This window comes from Sinohyriopsis cumingii, unplaced genomic scaffold (assembly GCF_028554795.1).
Source record: "Sinohyriopsis cumingii isolate HCF-2022 unplaced genomic scaffold, ASM2855479v2 utg001510l, whole genome shotgun sequence".
Taxonomy (NCBI): domain Eukaryota; kingdom Metazoa; phylum Mollusca; class Bivalvia; order Unionida; family Unionidae; genus Sinohyriopsis; species Sinohyriopsis cumingii.
Window position 1 is genome coordinate 2,440,042 of NW_028316007.1, and position 13,616 is coordinate 2,453,657.

General features: G+C 35.1%; 1 protein-coding gene and 1 pseudogene across 1 annotated transcript in view; one reads left to right on the forward strand and one right to left on the reverse strand.

Annotated features, from left to right (window-relative positions):
* LOC149772420 (uncharacterized) overlaps nucleotides 1-8,708 on the reverse strand; it is a 135,323-nt gene extending 126,615 nt beyond the window's left edge. The window contains exons 1-5 of the mRNA XM_089947855.1: nucleotides 8,617-8,708; nucleotides 7,153-7,412; nucleotides 6,044-6,129; nucleotides 5,319-5,457; nucleotides 791-878 (exon numbers count right to left, since the gene is read on the reverse strand). Coding sequence (XP_089803981.1) covers nucleotides 791-878; nucleotides 5,319-5,457; nucleotides 6,044-6,129; nucleotides 7,153-7,412; nucleotides 8,617-8,708 — 665 coding nt within the window. The remainder of the gene's footprint in view (nucleotides 1-790; nucleotides 879-5,318; nucleotides 5,458-6,043; nucleotides 6,130-7,152; nucleotides 7,413-8,616) is intronic.
* A 42-nt stretch (nucleotides 8,709-8,750) lies between these two features.
* Nucleotides 8,751-11,043, forward strand: LOC149772422 (uncharacterized; annotated as a pseudogene).
* Nucleotides 11,044-13,616: the final 2,573 nt, after the last annotated feature.

Below are 13,616 nucleotides of genomic sequence, written 5' to 3' on the forward strand. Positions count from 1 at the left end.
TTCAGACTCATAATCCAAGGGTTGCGGGTCTGACACCCTCAAAAGACAGCCCAGGTGAGCTGCCTCAGCATTTCTTGGCATGATAAAGCCATCGTGTTAGAAGTGCTATTAAAAGTCAACAACAAAACTTCTATTGCAAAAATAAAGGCAACCAAAGGTTTACAAAATAAAAGCACTGCTACTGGATTTTCAAACTATGAAAAAGAGGCAGCAGAAATTTATGCTTTGAATCATTATCCATTCTCTGAAAAACTAGTCCATATTTTCAAAGAGATGGGTTCTTTAGGTGACTATGTAAAGTTCTCATTTAAGAAATTCTAGACTATTGTGGCATCTTGTCAAATACCTGGTAAAAGTAAAAATGTAAATGCTTTGGTTTTTAATTATGATTAACAAAAAATGACACAAAAGGTACATGTAGATGGTATATATTGTGAAGAAAAACACTTAAAATTTATGATTATTTTGAAATTAATGATGATACTTGCTTCAACATCCTTTCCTGTAAAATTCTTTATGGATAAAAACAATTAAGACCTGATTTGAATTAACAACAAAAACATTCCAATGTTACTAAGAAGAAAATAAAATATTTCTCTATAGGTTACACCCTGACACTTTTTAAACATAATACATATGGTCCAGAAAGTTTGAGCTTCAGATTTGTTTCTACCAATCGCAAAAGAAGTTACTTTTCAAAGTTCATTTTGATTGGCTGGTAGTGGAAACTCATTCTCAGACTCTAAATTTTATGATCTCCAGACCGAGTACTGAATCAGAAGTAACTTACTGGACATCATATATTTCTGCTGACTTGAATGAACTGGTAATATTGAAAGCACAAGACACAGCTGTCTCGACATCACAAACACCACTATCTGAAAATGAAATTTAAAGAGCTTTAATTTCACGTTACTAAAAAACCTGTATGAAATATCTATCTGACAATAAGGTAAAGCTAGTGATGATATGATATAATAAGGCTCCTCTTCTCCTTAACATGACAATTAATACATTAGTTAGGACAGGTAATTGTTTGCTATTGTTTGATAATATAAACTATAATAATTTAGCATTATTGAATGTTAGTAAATCTTTGAATCTACATATTAGTGACTTAGTTTTGGTAAATAGCTTATGGTCAATTAACCTAATTACCACTGATATGTGTTTGCATGCTGTCTAATGTCAATATACATGAAGTACAGTAGCTTTAATGGGAGGTTTTGATAACCAAGGTGGTGATTTTGGGATATGGAATATTTCATTTCCAACAATGATTTTATTTTTTACTGTTTCCAAGTGAGAACAAATTCATATGTGAAAACGTGCCATTTAATTGGGTTTCTGAGTATACAAAGTTTGGAATCTGTACCCAAAGACTACAATACACAAAAGAACCAATGAGGTTTATGAGAGATAATGGGATGGATCATTGTCCTCAACATGAAGGCTTTCTGAAGGGAAGGTTCTAAATTCAGCCAGACAAATTCTAAGTCCCTGACTCTGTACTGAACCAAGCATATGCAGATAAAATAAATAAGCTGATCTGTACATAGTCAAGCCATAGCCATGTTAAAAACCTGCATGAGTAAAGGAAGATTTTCTATCTGACTCCAATCTGTCTTTACCACAATTCATATTAAATCTCAACCTTTTTGGCTCTTATTACTGAGGTATCTAATATATGGAAGAAAAAGTATTTTATAATTATAAGTAAGGTCTACAAATCTGGTCTCCTTCACAACAGAAATACAACAATCATCAAGACAGAGTTTGGGGTCATCATGAAATTGATGCAGTCTGATGAAATGCATAGTTTTATATTTCACCCACCTAATCTTGCTTTTTATCTGCCTATTTCTGAAAACTTAGCCTTTCTGTAGTTGACATTCAATTGTATGTCTACCAACAGAACAAAAGTGATCAACATATAATGTGCAGACGTTATTACTGATGTGTCCTCTTGAGATTGTAAATGTATGAAAACTACATTTTCTTTCAATATGAAATCTCTAACAAATACTACAAGTCAGACAAGAAGATCTATAGTGAGTCGGTATGGTCCTTTCCAGGTTTGGGTGCAGGTATCACTACTGCTTTTGGCCAAGACTTTGAGAAGTCACCAGTTCCCAAATTTTACTGGAAATATTCCATAGTCTATTGAAAAATGTATCAGGTAAATGTGTCAACAGTTGAAAACAGATACCATATTGTCATGCACTCTATCTGGAGTGAAGGGTTTACTGTAATTCTCAGCATCAGCTGATTTTAAATTTAGAGGAACCTTTATTCTACCAGGTTCTTGACCTGGCAGAAGTTGCATAATAATTTACGTGTGAGGAGTTTTTCAACAAATTTTTGGCCAATGTATCTGAGATTTCTAGTATGACTGTGTCACGTCATCGGACTTACTTAAGCATTTGATATAGCTGCTTTTATTTTTGCTACATTGCTTACTGGTTAATAGAAGAGTGACGGTTCTGCATACAGACATAGGATCTATTTTCCTTTTACTATCTCTAATGGTATGAGAAGCTTTAGCTCAGTATACAGTTTTCATTCAGATTTTCTCCTGGATAGACTGGTTGGTGATTCAATTTTTGAGAAAGTTTGTATGCATCATCAAACCATGATTTCATGACTTGTTTAGGAATTGATAGACTGGTTGGTGATTCAATTTTTGAGAAAGTTTTGGTACTGTGTTCCCAGAAACATCCTTATGTACTCTTGTAAATAGGGGTATTGGATCCACTACATTGCCAAAATGATTTTGGAGTATTACTAGTTAAATTTATTACAAAAAAGGTTACTACTACAGAGGTTGTCAGGTAAAACAGATGGATTACTGATGGGCAGATCTAAAAAAAATGGGGGATCCTGCGGCAGGATGCAGGTAGGCATATGACGTTTTATGGAAAAGGCAATAATTTGTGTTTGGAAACAAGTCTCCTATTTTCTTTCTTTCTCACTCATATCTTTGCAGATTGAAGTGTATGGTGGTTGTTGTCATTGTAGGTTTTAATTAAATTTTTCAGCACAAGGTAGGCTATACATGGCAGCCAGAAAAAGTGGTGGAGGAAGAACCTGGGAAAACCCCAGAAAGAACCACCAACCAACAAGAAGCTACTGGCAAGCTTTCTCACATACCCACACTGGCTGAACCTGAGACTCGAACCCATGCAGACAGAGGTGAAAAGGCAGTGATCCATAATGGTGAGTGCTTCAGACCACTTGACCACTTGGGGCCCCCTATGGTGGTTATTAAAACTGCCAAGTAGAACTGAAGGTACTAATATTGACTGGAGAACTTAGAGACAGATGAACTGAGCTAAGTCTAAAAAAGTTGTGTATGGCTATAGCCTGTAATGTGATGTTGTACTGAAATTAATTTGGCTGAATTTTATTATTTACGATGATAAACACTCCTTCAGCAGGGTTATCAGTACTTGTTGAAAAGTTGCTGTAGGTTATGAAATCTTTTAGATTAACTCATTAATTTCATTTAAAAAGGTCTCCTGAAGGTAGGTATTATTGGGTCATGTTTGCCTTTAAATCCTGCAAGGATTTTCTCCATACAGGACATGCCATCATGCCCCTATAGACCTGGTCTGTGGTTTCCTTTTGTGGTCATCTTTGTAGTGACCATAGTTAAGTTATTATAGTCTATATGGGATGAATCAGTCATCTAGAATATTCAAGAACCTGGCATTTGATCAACAGACATCAGGTAGTGCAGCTGAATGTCAGTATGCACATGTTTGTGGAAATCAACTTGCTGTGATGGTGACTTTTGATTAGTCTCTTAGAAGACATTCTGAGATCTGATATTTTCTGTGATCCCACTTTCACTGCAACCTTCAAAATCTCTAGAATGCATGACTATTCTAGTTGAACTTACAGATCTGTGTGTAAATACCTTACAGATCTGTGTGTAAATACCTTACAAATCTGTGTGTAAATACCTTACAGATCTGTGTGTAAATACCTTAATCATGGGGTACCTCCAAATATTGTTTCACTAGCAGATTAAGTGATCTTTTGCAATGATGTAGAACTAACTGGCTTTAGCTATCAAAGAAGGCGACAGGTTAATTAGCTTTTGGTTCTCATCATTGGATTCATTAATGAGAAACCATGGCCAATTTCCTTGCCTTTGAACAGTTTGCTTTTCTGAGCCAATAGTATTCCTGGTCCTTTGGAAAACCATGTCTTCTACTATTCAGGTTAGGTTTTTCATAATTTTTTCCCCATCATGAAATACAAATATTTCATCAACTGTGCTCTCCACCAGCCTCAGAGCCCAATAAGGGGACATAGATACATGCTCATATACTGTATTTCATATGTCAGGGACAAACATCGTGGTGATGTACTGCAGCAAAGGAGAAAATTTACTCAACTGATCCTTACAACTGCTCATTGTTCTGTTTGGGGGGACCAAGGGAGTGGGGAAGTGGTCTACTAAGATTCTCACCTTTACTGATCACTCACATATCTAACCTCTGTCTGCATGGGTTCTTGTCTCTGGCTTGGTATGTGAGAAAGCTTGCCATTCGCTTCCTGTGGGTTTGTGGTTCTTTCTGGGGTATACTCAGGTTCTTCCTCAATCAAATATACTGTCCACCATGTGTAGCCTGTCATGTGCTGAAAAGTGGCATTAAAACCCACAAAAAACTATCTTATATCCTTTATAAGGTTTCAAGAACAACAAGTTATGTTTTTTTTTTTTAAATAATGACCCTTGAAAAGTATGAATATCGGTGAAACTGAAAGTCTTTAACAAAGCTCCTGAAGCTTAAAAATATCAGCCATTATCAGACCATGCCCTTCTAACCACCTGTACAGCTGAAGTTGCAGCCAAAGTAGTATGTTGCTTTGGAGTGCCAACCATCAGCCTCTCCTCTACTCAACTATCAAGATCCTCTTCAATGACATGGGATGTAAGCCCTGGCAAATAAGTCTCCTCTCAAGAGGGCACATCGGGCGAACTCTACAACCCTGATGATAAGTGTTGTTAAAGTAGCTGTGTCAGCAAATCTGCTAATAAGCTACACTAAATTGCAACTACCAACAACAAACAATATTTCCTGTCTCTTGTATCTTATATCTATAACCTGTACACTAATCTGCATAATTAAAACAGAGCACAATCAATGCATAATCTATTTTTTTTAAAAGTTCATTAGGTTGAAACCTGGTTTTATCCTTGGAAAAAGCATGGTACAAATATTATATATACAAGAGAAGATCTGTATTGATAATTTTATTTATTATTCCTAAATAGCTAATAAAACTTCCTGAAAAGTTAAACTTACCATGTGGGAAGCCTGGATGATTGCACTTGTCTCCTGTGCAACAGTAACAATGTTCTTTGCCAGCACACATTTCCTGACAGGTTTTGGGGTTTTGGCAGCCCTTTTTGTAGTACCCACCATCCATCATAGCAATGCAGCTCTATAATTAGGAAGTTAATTTTCCCATATGACTAGACAATTATTTTTGGAGAAAATGGTATAAAATTATTACTACTTATAATGGTTGTGTCTGATGCAATCATAGAATGTTGATATCTGTTTGAGAAAATCAAATACAACTATTATTGGTTTATTATTTGTCTATGTTGATATATATTTACTGTGTGGTAATTTTATGTTTAAAGATGAAGCGTTATTGAAATGCATAAAACATGAAACTCTGCAAAAGATATGAGATGCAAAAATTATTGTCAAAACTTCCATGCATTTCCTTAGAGTAATATACACAAGCTAATCTGTTTGCTTATTGGATTTACATCCACAAAATAACATGATGCTAAACATGGCAACTAATTTCTATTGCTAATTACAAACATTCAGAATTGGAAATTTCTTGGAACGTATTTGCATAGAATATATCATCTCAGCTATTCATAATGAACATTTTGTTAGTGTGTGATGTGCAAATGATTTCATTTGGTACATGTATATGCAATGGTAGTTAATGTTGGTAGGAAGACCCAAGTGTGTTCCAAATGCAAGATGAATTGTCACTCTAAACATACCTGACCTTGAATGCTACATATCTCAAGGGGCTGTGCATTGCAGAGATCATTTTTATCCAGCCGAGCACAAGAGTAGCACATCATGGCTGTACAGATAGAACATAAGATATGGATGTTTATTTCAAATGAAATTTATGATACAAATTAAAAAATTAATGCTTTGGAATATGATGAAGTAAAAATGCAACATCCCATTAAATTACGTGACAACATACCTTTGCTATGTTCTTCAATAATATAAAGAAAAATATTGTATACCAAAAATATTCATATGCTAATAAATTGCATGATATCACATGATACAATACATACATGGAAAATATAAAACCAGTGTTTGAAATAAAATACACGTCTTTGATAATGTTCAATCAATTTTAATATATCAAGACTCCTTCCATTACTTTGCAAATCCAGCCCACCAAAATAAAAAAGATATATATCAACCTCTTTAAGTTTGTTTTAACAATAAAAGTGTTATGGTACAAGCATGTCATCTGCTTACCAAGGCAACAACAAAAATCAGACAAGAGTGGCCTCCCCTTTAATAGAGGAAACAGCACGAAATCTCATCATTTATAAGTAACCATTGTGATGCAACTGTGAGAAGGGCTAATAGGAGGGGGTACCTATATTATGATTTGGTAAATATTACTGAAGAAACAATTTACTTCAAAAATTGGTTTATTCATTAAGTAAATTACTTGATCATACTAAGGGATGCTAGATTCTCCTCAATGACCTGAGCAAGTTTTAAGACTCATGAGGTAATGGATAACATAAATTGATGAAGATAACATGGTCTTAAAGGGATTATTTCACTGCTGCAAATCCAGCAAAAGGGAGTAACCTGCATAGTGCATAGTAGACTGCTGACATACTAATGTGCAGTATGTAATGGTTATTACAACATAAAAGTTGGGACACCCTAAAAAATAACTTGCTGTAAGTTTTTGGACATTTCAATTTATTTACTCAAATGTGAACTTCATCCATAAATGTGGTTTCAACTCTAAAAACTATTTATGATATCCCTTTTATGGTACCTAATGGTACCTAATCCCCTAATCGGTCTGACTGAAAAATTACTACATAGAAGTTTTTTTACTTACGTCTACACTTCTCCTGGACAACCTTCAATACACCTTCAATGGGCATGGTGGCTATAAGCCTGAGTCTTTCTGGAAGATCTTCTAGTGATGTCTCCACACACTTCCATGCTTGATAAACCTCAGAACACATTTGTTCCAGTCCATACTTGATATCACAGTCATTTGTAACATTCTTTTCTCCAGTTACATCAATGTCTTTAGTGTCATTACCAGTATTGATATTACTTCCATTAAATCTGTCTTTACTTCCTTGTTCAGCACTAAAAAATTAATTATAAAAGTGTTATTGTGTTTCTTTCTCTTTTACTTTATCAAATTATCATTTCTGTACCTCAAGTACTGTGATAAACTACCGATCATTTAGCAATAGTTTACCAACATTTTCAGGTTCGCCTCCACATTTTTGTATTTTGTACAGGTTAAATTTCTAAACAAAAAGTGAACCCTGACATCTTAATAGTACGATAATTATCGATATTAAGAGTTAAAAAAACAGGATTACTTATGTTTGCAAGAATCAGTTTTGGTTAAGTGTCCAATTACATGCCATATGATATGGTGTTTTAGCATGATTACCACTTGGTGCAGATGTGACATTAGTCTAGCAGATCAGATTTTCTTCAAAATTTTTTCAAAAGAAATGAATATTTAAATCTCCAAATGAGTGTAGCTGTAGGAAAATGTATTTGCCAGAACAGGCACAGATAAAAAAGAATTTCCTCCATTTTTAAAGCAATTTTACTATTTCACATGCTACATTTACATGAGAATGAAATTCTGACGTAAAAAATACAATAAAACCGTATACACTGTACTAGACAGAAAATTTTTTTTTTGATCATAAGATACGAAGACAGTCACAATACTGATCAGTTTTTATTGCAATAATGGAATCTCATGTAGTCGGCATATGGGAGGAGAAATTTTGTGAAAAGTGTGGAGTAGCTGTTATCACAAAAAGAGGTATGTGCCATAAAGTCACATGTAATTTATAGTTGAAGCAAAATCGTGCGTGTAAGACCTAATTTGTAGTTAAAATATTATTGCTGTGGGATGGTGTTTTGGACAGAAAATCATATTAAGCTACAAAATTTGAGATATTTCTCTTTTATGCAAGGGAAATAAAACACACTAATGCTAACCTCTACAATCCAAACCATGCTTGTATTAACTTTGGATACTAAAATTCAATCTGTAATAGAAAACTTCTAAAATAGCAAGATTTTCATCCCCTATCTATGTATTCTTTTAGTGTTTGTTACAAGCTGGTAGCATGCCTTGTACAAGGTGAGCTACTAAATTTCTGCATACATGCCAAGTCTCCCGAATTGTCCAGGAGTCTTTTGATTTTCGACCCCATCTTTTGATCTACTGATTTGCCGACAAGATCTCCTGGAAATAAAAAAATTGCCAAGCATTGGTATTTCCAGCTAAAACAACATTTAATACACTGTTCATGACTACCGTAATCTGTCAATCAAGTTAAATACAATCGGAATATTCTCTGCCTTTTCCGTCAATTCAAGAAATAAAGCTCGGATGTAATTTGGTCCCATTGAGAACTATATTCTGAACTACTTTTGTTCACATGGAGCAATATGGCAGTGGAATATCATCGACCTTTGCTGTTGTACAGTACGTAGTGCACTCCGCCGGAGGCGAATTACCAAACACATAAAAATTGATGTATATTCCTACAACTACTTCCGGGGTTATTTAAAAAATTCTGGTGCCATGTCTAAGCGTCCGCTAATGGATTCAATGGAAAATATGCCTTCGATAAAAAAGAAATATGTTTGCAAGTTCAACAGTGCTTGGATAGGCGAATTTAAATGTGTGAAGCGTAGTGAAAAGGGAGAAAGCTTTGCATACTGCACAGCTTGCAACACACATTTGAACATTTCCAGTGGGAGAAAAAAATGATCTTACAAGGCACTTGAAAAGTATGCAGCACATTGCAAACGAGAAATCGTCACATAATGTGCCTAAAGTAACACAAATGTTTGCACCAACATCAGTAGACAGTGTCACTAAAGCACTAAAGTAACACAAATGTTTGTAACACCAACACCAGTAGACAGTGTCACTAAAGCACTAAAGTAACACAAATGTTTGCACCAACATCAGTAGACAGTGTCACTAAAGCACTAAAGTAACACAATTGTTTGCACCAACATCAGTAGACAGTGTCACTAAAGCTGAGGTTCTGTTTGCTAACTTTGTGGCAGAGCATAATTTGCCATTCTTGGTTGCTGATCATTTTAGTGAGCTGTGTAAGGTTATGTTTCCTGACTTGCAAATTGCTCAGAAATTTCGCTGCAAAAGAACTAAGGTAACAAACATTGTTAACAATGCACTGGGTCCAACGTATGACAATCAAGTAACTTTACTATGCAAGGAAAACCCTTTTTCAGTGATAATGGATGAGTATAATGACAGTGCTGATGAAAAGTGTGTAGCAATTCTTGTAAGGGTGTTTGACAGTGACATTCACAGAATGACAACCAAATTCCTGGCTATGCCCATTTCCAATATTGGAACTGGTGAAAACCTTTTCAACTGTCTTCAAGAAGTCTTAAAAAACAGACAGATTCCATGGAGGAACCTGGTAGGGTTTAGCAGTGACAATGCAAATGTAATGGTTGGAAAGAAAAATTCTGTCCTCTTCAGAGTTCGTGAACAACAACCAAATGTAATTGACCTTGGGTGTATCTGCCATTAGGCCAGTACCTGTACACAGTATGGTTTGAAGAAATTAGCTGTCCCAGTTGAAGAACTTCTGGTCGACACCTCCTATCACTTCACTTACAGTTCCAAGCGTAGAGAGGTGTATAAAGAATTCCTAGAGTTTACCAACACTGATGAGTACAAACTGGTCAAGCATTGTAGCACAAGGTGGCTGTCACTCCAGAAATGCACTGCACGCTTCCTTCAACAGTGGCAAGCTCTTCAGTCATATTTCCAGAGCCATGAAGATGCTGAGAAGACAGGGAGTAGAGTGAACAGATCTGTGGAGAACCTTAAAAACCCAGAGATGAAACTGACATACCACTTTCTTCTATACATCATGGAACCACTGAATGACTTTAACACCATGTTCCAGGCTGGTGATGCTATGGTGGGATACTTCCACGTGGAGATTGAATGAATTCTACAGAAATTCACGGGAAAGTTTGTGAAGAAGAGTGTTGTCACTGCATCAGCCAGCATTACGGAGGTCAACTTTATGCCACCAGAAAACCAGCATCACAACTCTTTGTTAGCAGTGGGTATGAAAGCCAGACGTTTCGTTCATATAACAACACAGACGACATTTCTCCAACCCAGCTGAGCTCCTTCTTTAGGAGTGTCGGGTCCTTCTATGAGGAAGTTACAGCGAAGATGCTAGCCAAGTTTCCATTTAATGACTAGACCCTGAAGGCCCTTAGTTACCTGAATCCTGAGAGGAGATTGGAGATTTCATTAGAAGCTGTTCTTCAGCTGAGTGACAGACTGGTTGCAGCAACTGACAAACAGTGTCAACTTGAAGATGAATTCAGGGACTTCCAGTTCTTCCCAGCCTCAGACCTACCCAGTTTCACTCAGGGAGAAACACCGTTGGATGTCTTCTGGGTAGACATGAGTAGAGTTTCCACACCCTTGAAGAAACCCAGATTCCCAAATCTAGTGAAGCTCTCTATGGCAGCACTCAGCTTGCCACACAGTAATGCAGACCCTGAGTGCTGTTTCAGCATGTTGAGGAAAATTCAGACAGACCACCGTGGAAATTTATGTGGAAAAACTGTGTCGTCACTAATATTGTGTAAGATAAATGCAAAGTGTGACTGTTTTGAGTTCAGACCTTCAAATGATTTGTGTATCGCTGCAAAAGGAGCTTCTCTACAAGACTGAAAGACAACCAACACATGTTGAAAAAAACTAAGTTTGTTTGAGTATTTGAGGTTCCAGTGTGTCATTATTTTTTTAACCACAGTGATTATTGTGAAGACTTTTAAATCATTTTTATTACGAAAATAACATATACAAAATTAATAAAGTTCAGTAACTATTATTCATTATAGTTATTTTACTTTGTTGTGGTATGATCTGCACTTTCGCACTTAAACTTATGAGAAAAATAATCTCCCTGATTTTGAACACAAATCTCCCTGATTTGGTTCCAGAAAACTTGGCATGTATGTTTCTGAAATAGTAAGATTTGTATCCCCTACCTAACTCTTCTGTGAGTTTTGGTTACAAGCTGGTAGACTGCCTTGTGGTATAACGGTACCAACTGTACAACCCCAGATGGGAAGAGCTTAAGGTGTAGGGAACATTGTGTACAGAAATAAACAACAACACTGGCTGTGATTGGTGCATCATGTAAGAGTTGTACTTTCTGTTAGGATTAAAAAGTTGTGCCTCTTGGCAACATATGAGATTATGTTAATTCATATCTAGATCATATTTTGTATTTTTTAAGATTTTTTTAAAAAATGTGGTATACATGGCTGAAAATATGTCTGTTGTGACAAGAAAACTATTACTGCTGTCTAGTTCCAGCAGAGTTATCTCTCTTAAATGCTATGGAGTATCTGGTTTTGTCCTTGTCAAATTGACAATCTAACATTGCTCTCTATGACCATGTGTAACATGCATGCTGAGGTAGGATAGAAAGTATATTTATTTCACAAAACATTAGCATTGAAATCTATGGAAAAACAATCGGTACAAGGACCACTATTTACCATGACCAGTTGTGCTGTCTGCTACATTTATAACTTGCATTCATGTAGTAAACAAGTCACTTTTATTGTCCAAGTAAGTAACAGGCATATAAATGCCTGAATAAAATGGTACTAAATTATTTTATTTTTTACCATACAATACGTTTAGCACTGAGTCGATTTTTCTATTCCAGTAGCTAGCTGAATAATGTAAATGTCATCTCTATTAATAATGAAGACCACATGAAAACAAGGGGCTTAAATCAAACAAAAATTTAGTTCCCTTAATATGTTTTAGCAGCTTGGCATTTGATCAATTGTTTAATCACTTGGAATGCCACAATTCCTCTCCATCACACCCACTGTTTTCAGAGTAACCCCAAATTATGATTCAAAACTATTTTAAAAAATTCTTGTAATCTCATTACCTGTAAGATAAGAATTTTTGCAACTAAAATATAAAGATTTATGATAGTATCCACTGATACTAACTGCCATAATCATAGACTTTGATTTAATGTAGCCAGTAGAAATGAAGCTTGTGTAAATCCCCTGATGTAATGCCATAAGTGCTACAGACCAAAGGAATTAATTTATAAATCAATTAGTGGCATTTATGCAGTCTTTATGAACATGTGTCTTAATCAAAACAATATATACTAACTTGAAAATACAAGATGTAGCTACCAAATAAATGGTGTTTCGGAGCGAAATTAAGCCTTACAATAGTCTTACAAGGTGCCAAATAAAATGCTTGGCTAAAAGTCTACTTAAGTCATACTCAACTCACCTGGAGACATTTTGCACCGTGTTGTTGAACTTGAAGAGCTGGTGTACTTTCATCAAAAAGTTGTCTAAACAGTCAGCAGTATCTAAACCTTTAATTTCACAAAGTGACATGAATTGATTTTGGATACTTTCAAAGGACTGCAAGAGGGGCAATTTTTCAATGCCTTGGCACAACATTGTGTATTCTTCAATGCATTTCCTTGTTTGTCCCATCGATCTGAAAATGTTTTGATACACTCTTCATTAAAGTACAAGCATAAAAATAAAAATATTAAGCAAAACTTATTTTTCAATCTTCTTCTTCTAATTAACTTCACAGACGGAAATGAAAACCACACTGAATTTTTGTATTTTCTCAAATATTTTCACTACTTGTTTTAAAATGAAAATAATTGAAAACTAGTCAGCGGTTTAAGAAAATAGCTGTTTTTCATTTGAACCACATAATTTTTAAAATGACTGATACTTGAAAATAAAATTCCGTATACTTACATGCATATTGCATCCCTGTTGTCATTCATAATTGTAACTCTCAGGGATGTTAGACATTTCTCTGCTTCCATTAGTTTGCACATATCTGCATCATCCTCTTTCTCCTCCATACACCAAATGTTATTACATATGTTGTTTACTTTATTTAGAAGCTTGTACAAAATTGTTTGAACAGGTGCAAAGACTTCTTGCACACAGCCAACCATGTTACGATAGAAATGGAAGATAGATTGCTGCATTTTCCTGAAATAATAATAACAATAATAATAATAATAATAATAATAATAATAATAATAATAATAATATTAAGAAGAACATTATTATTATCATGATTATTATTATTATTATTAATAATAACTAGGGAGTATGACTGACTGTAAAATAAATATTAATAAAAATCAGGAAGAATCATATGGGACTTAATTAAAGGTGAACAATTTGTTTTGACTTAACATAGGTCATGCTCATTTGATACAC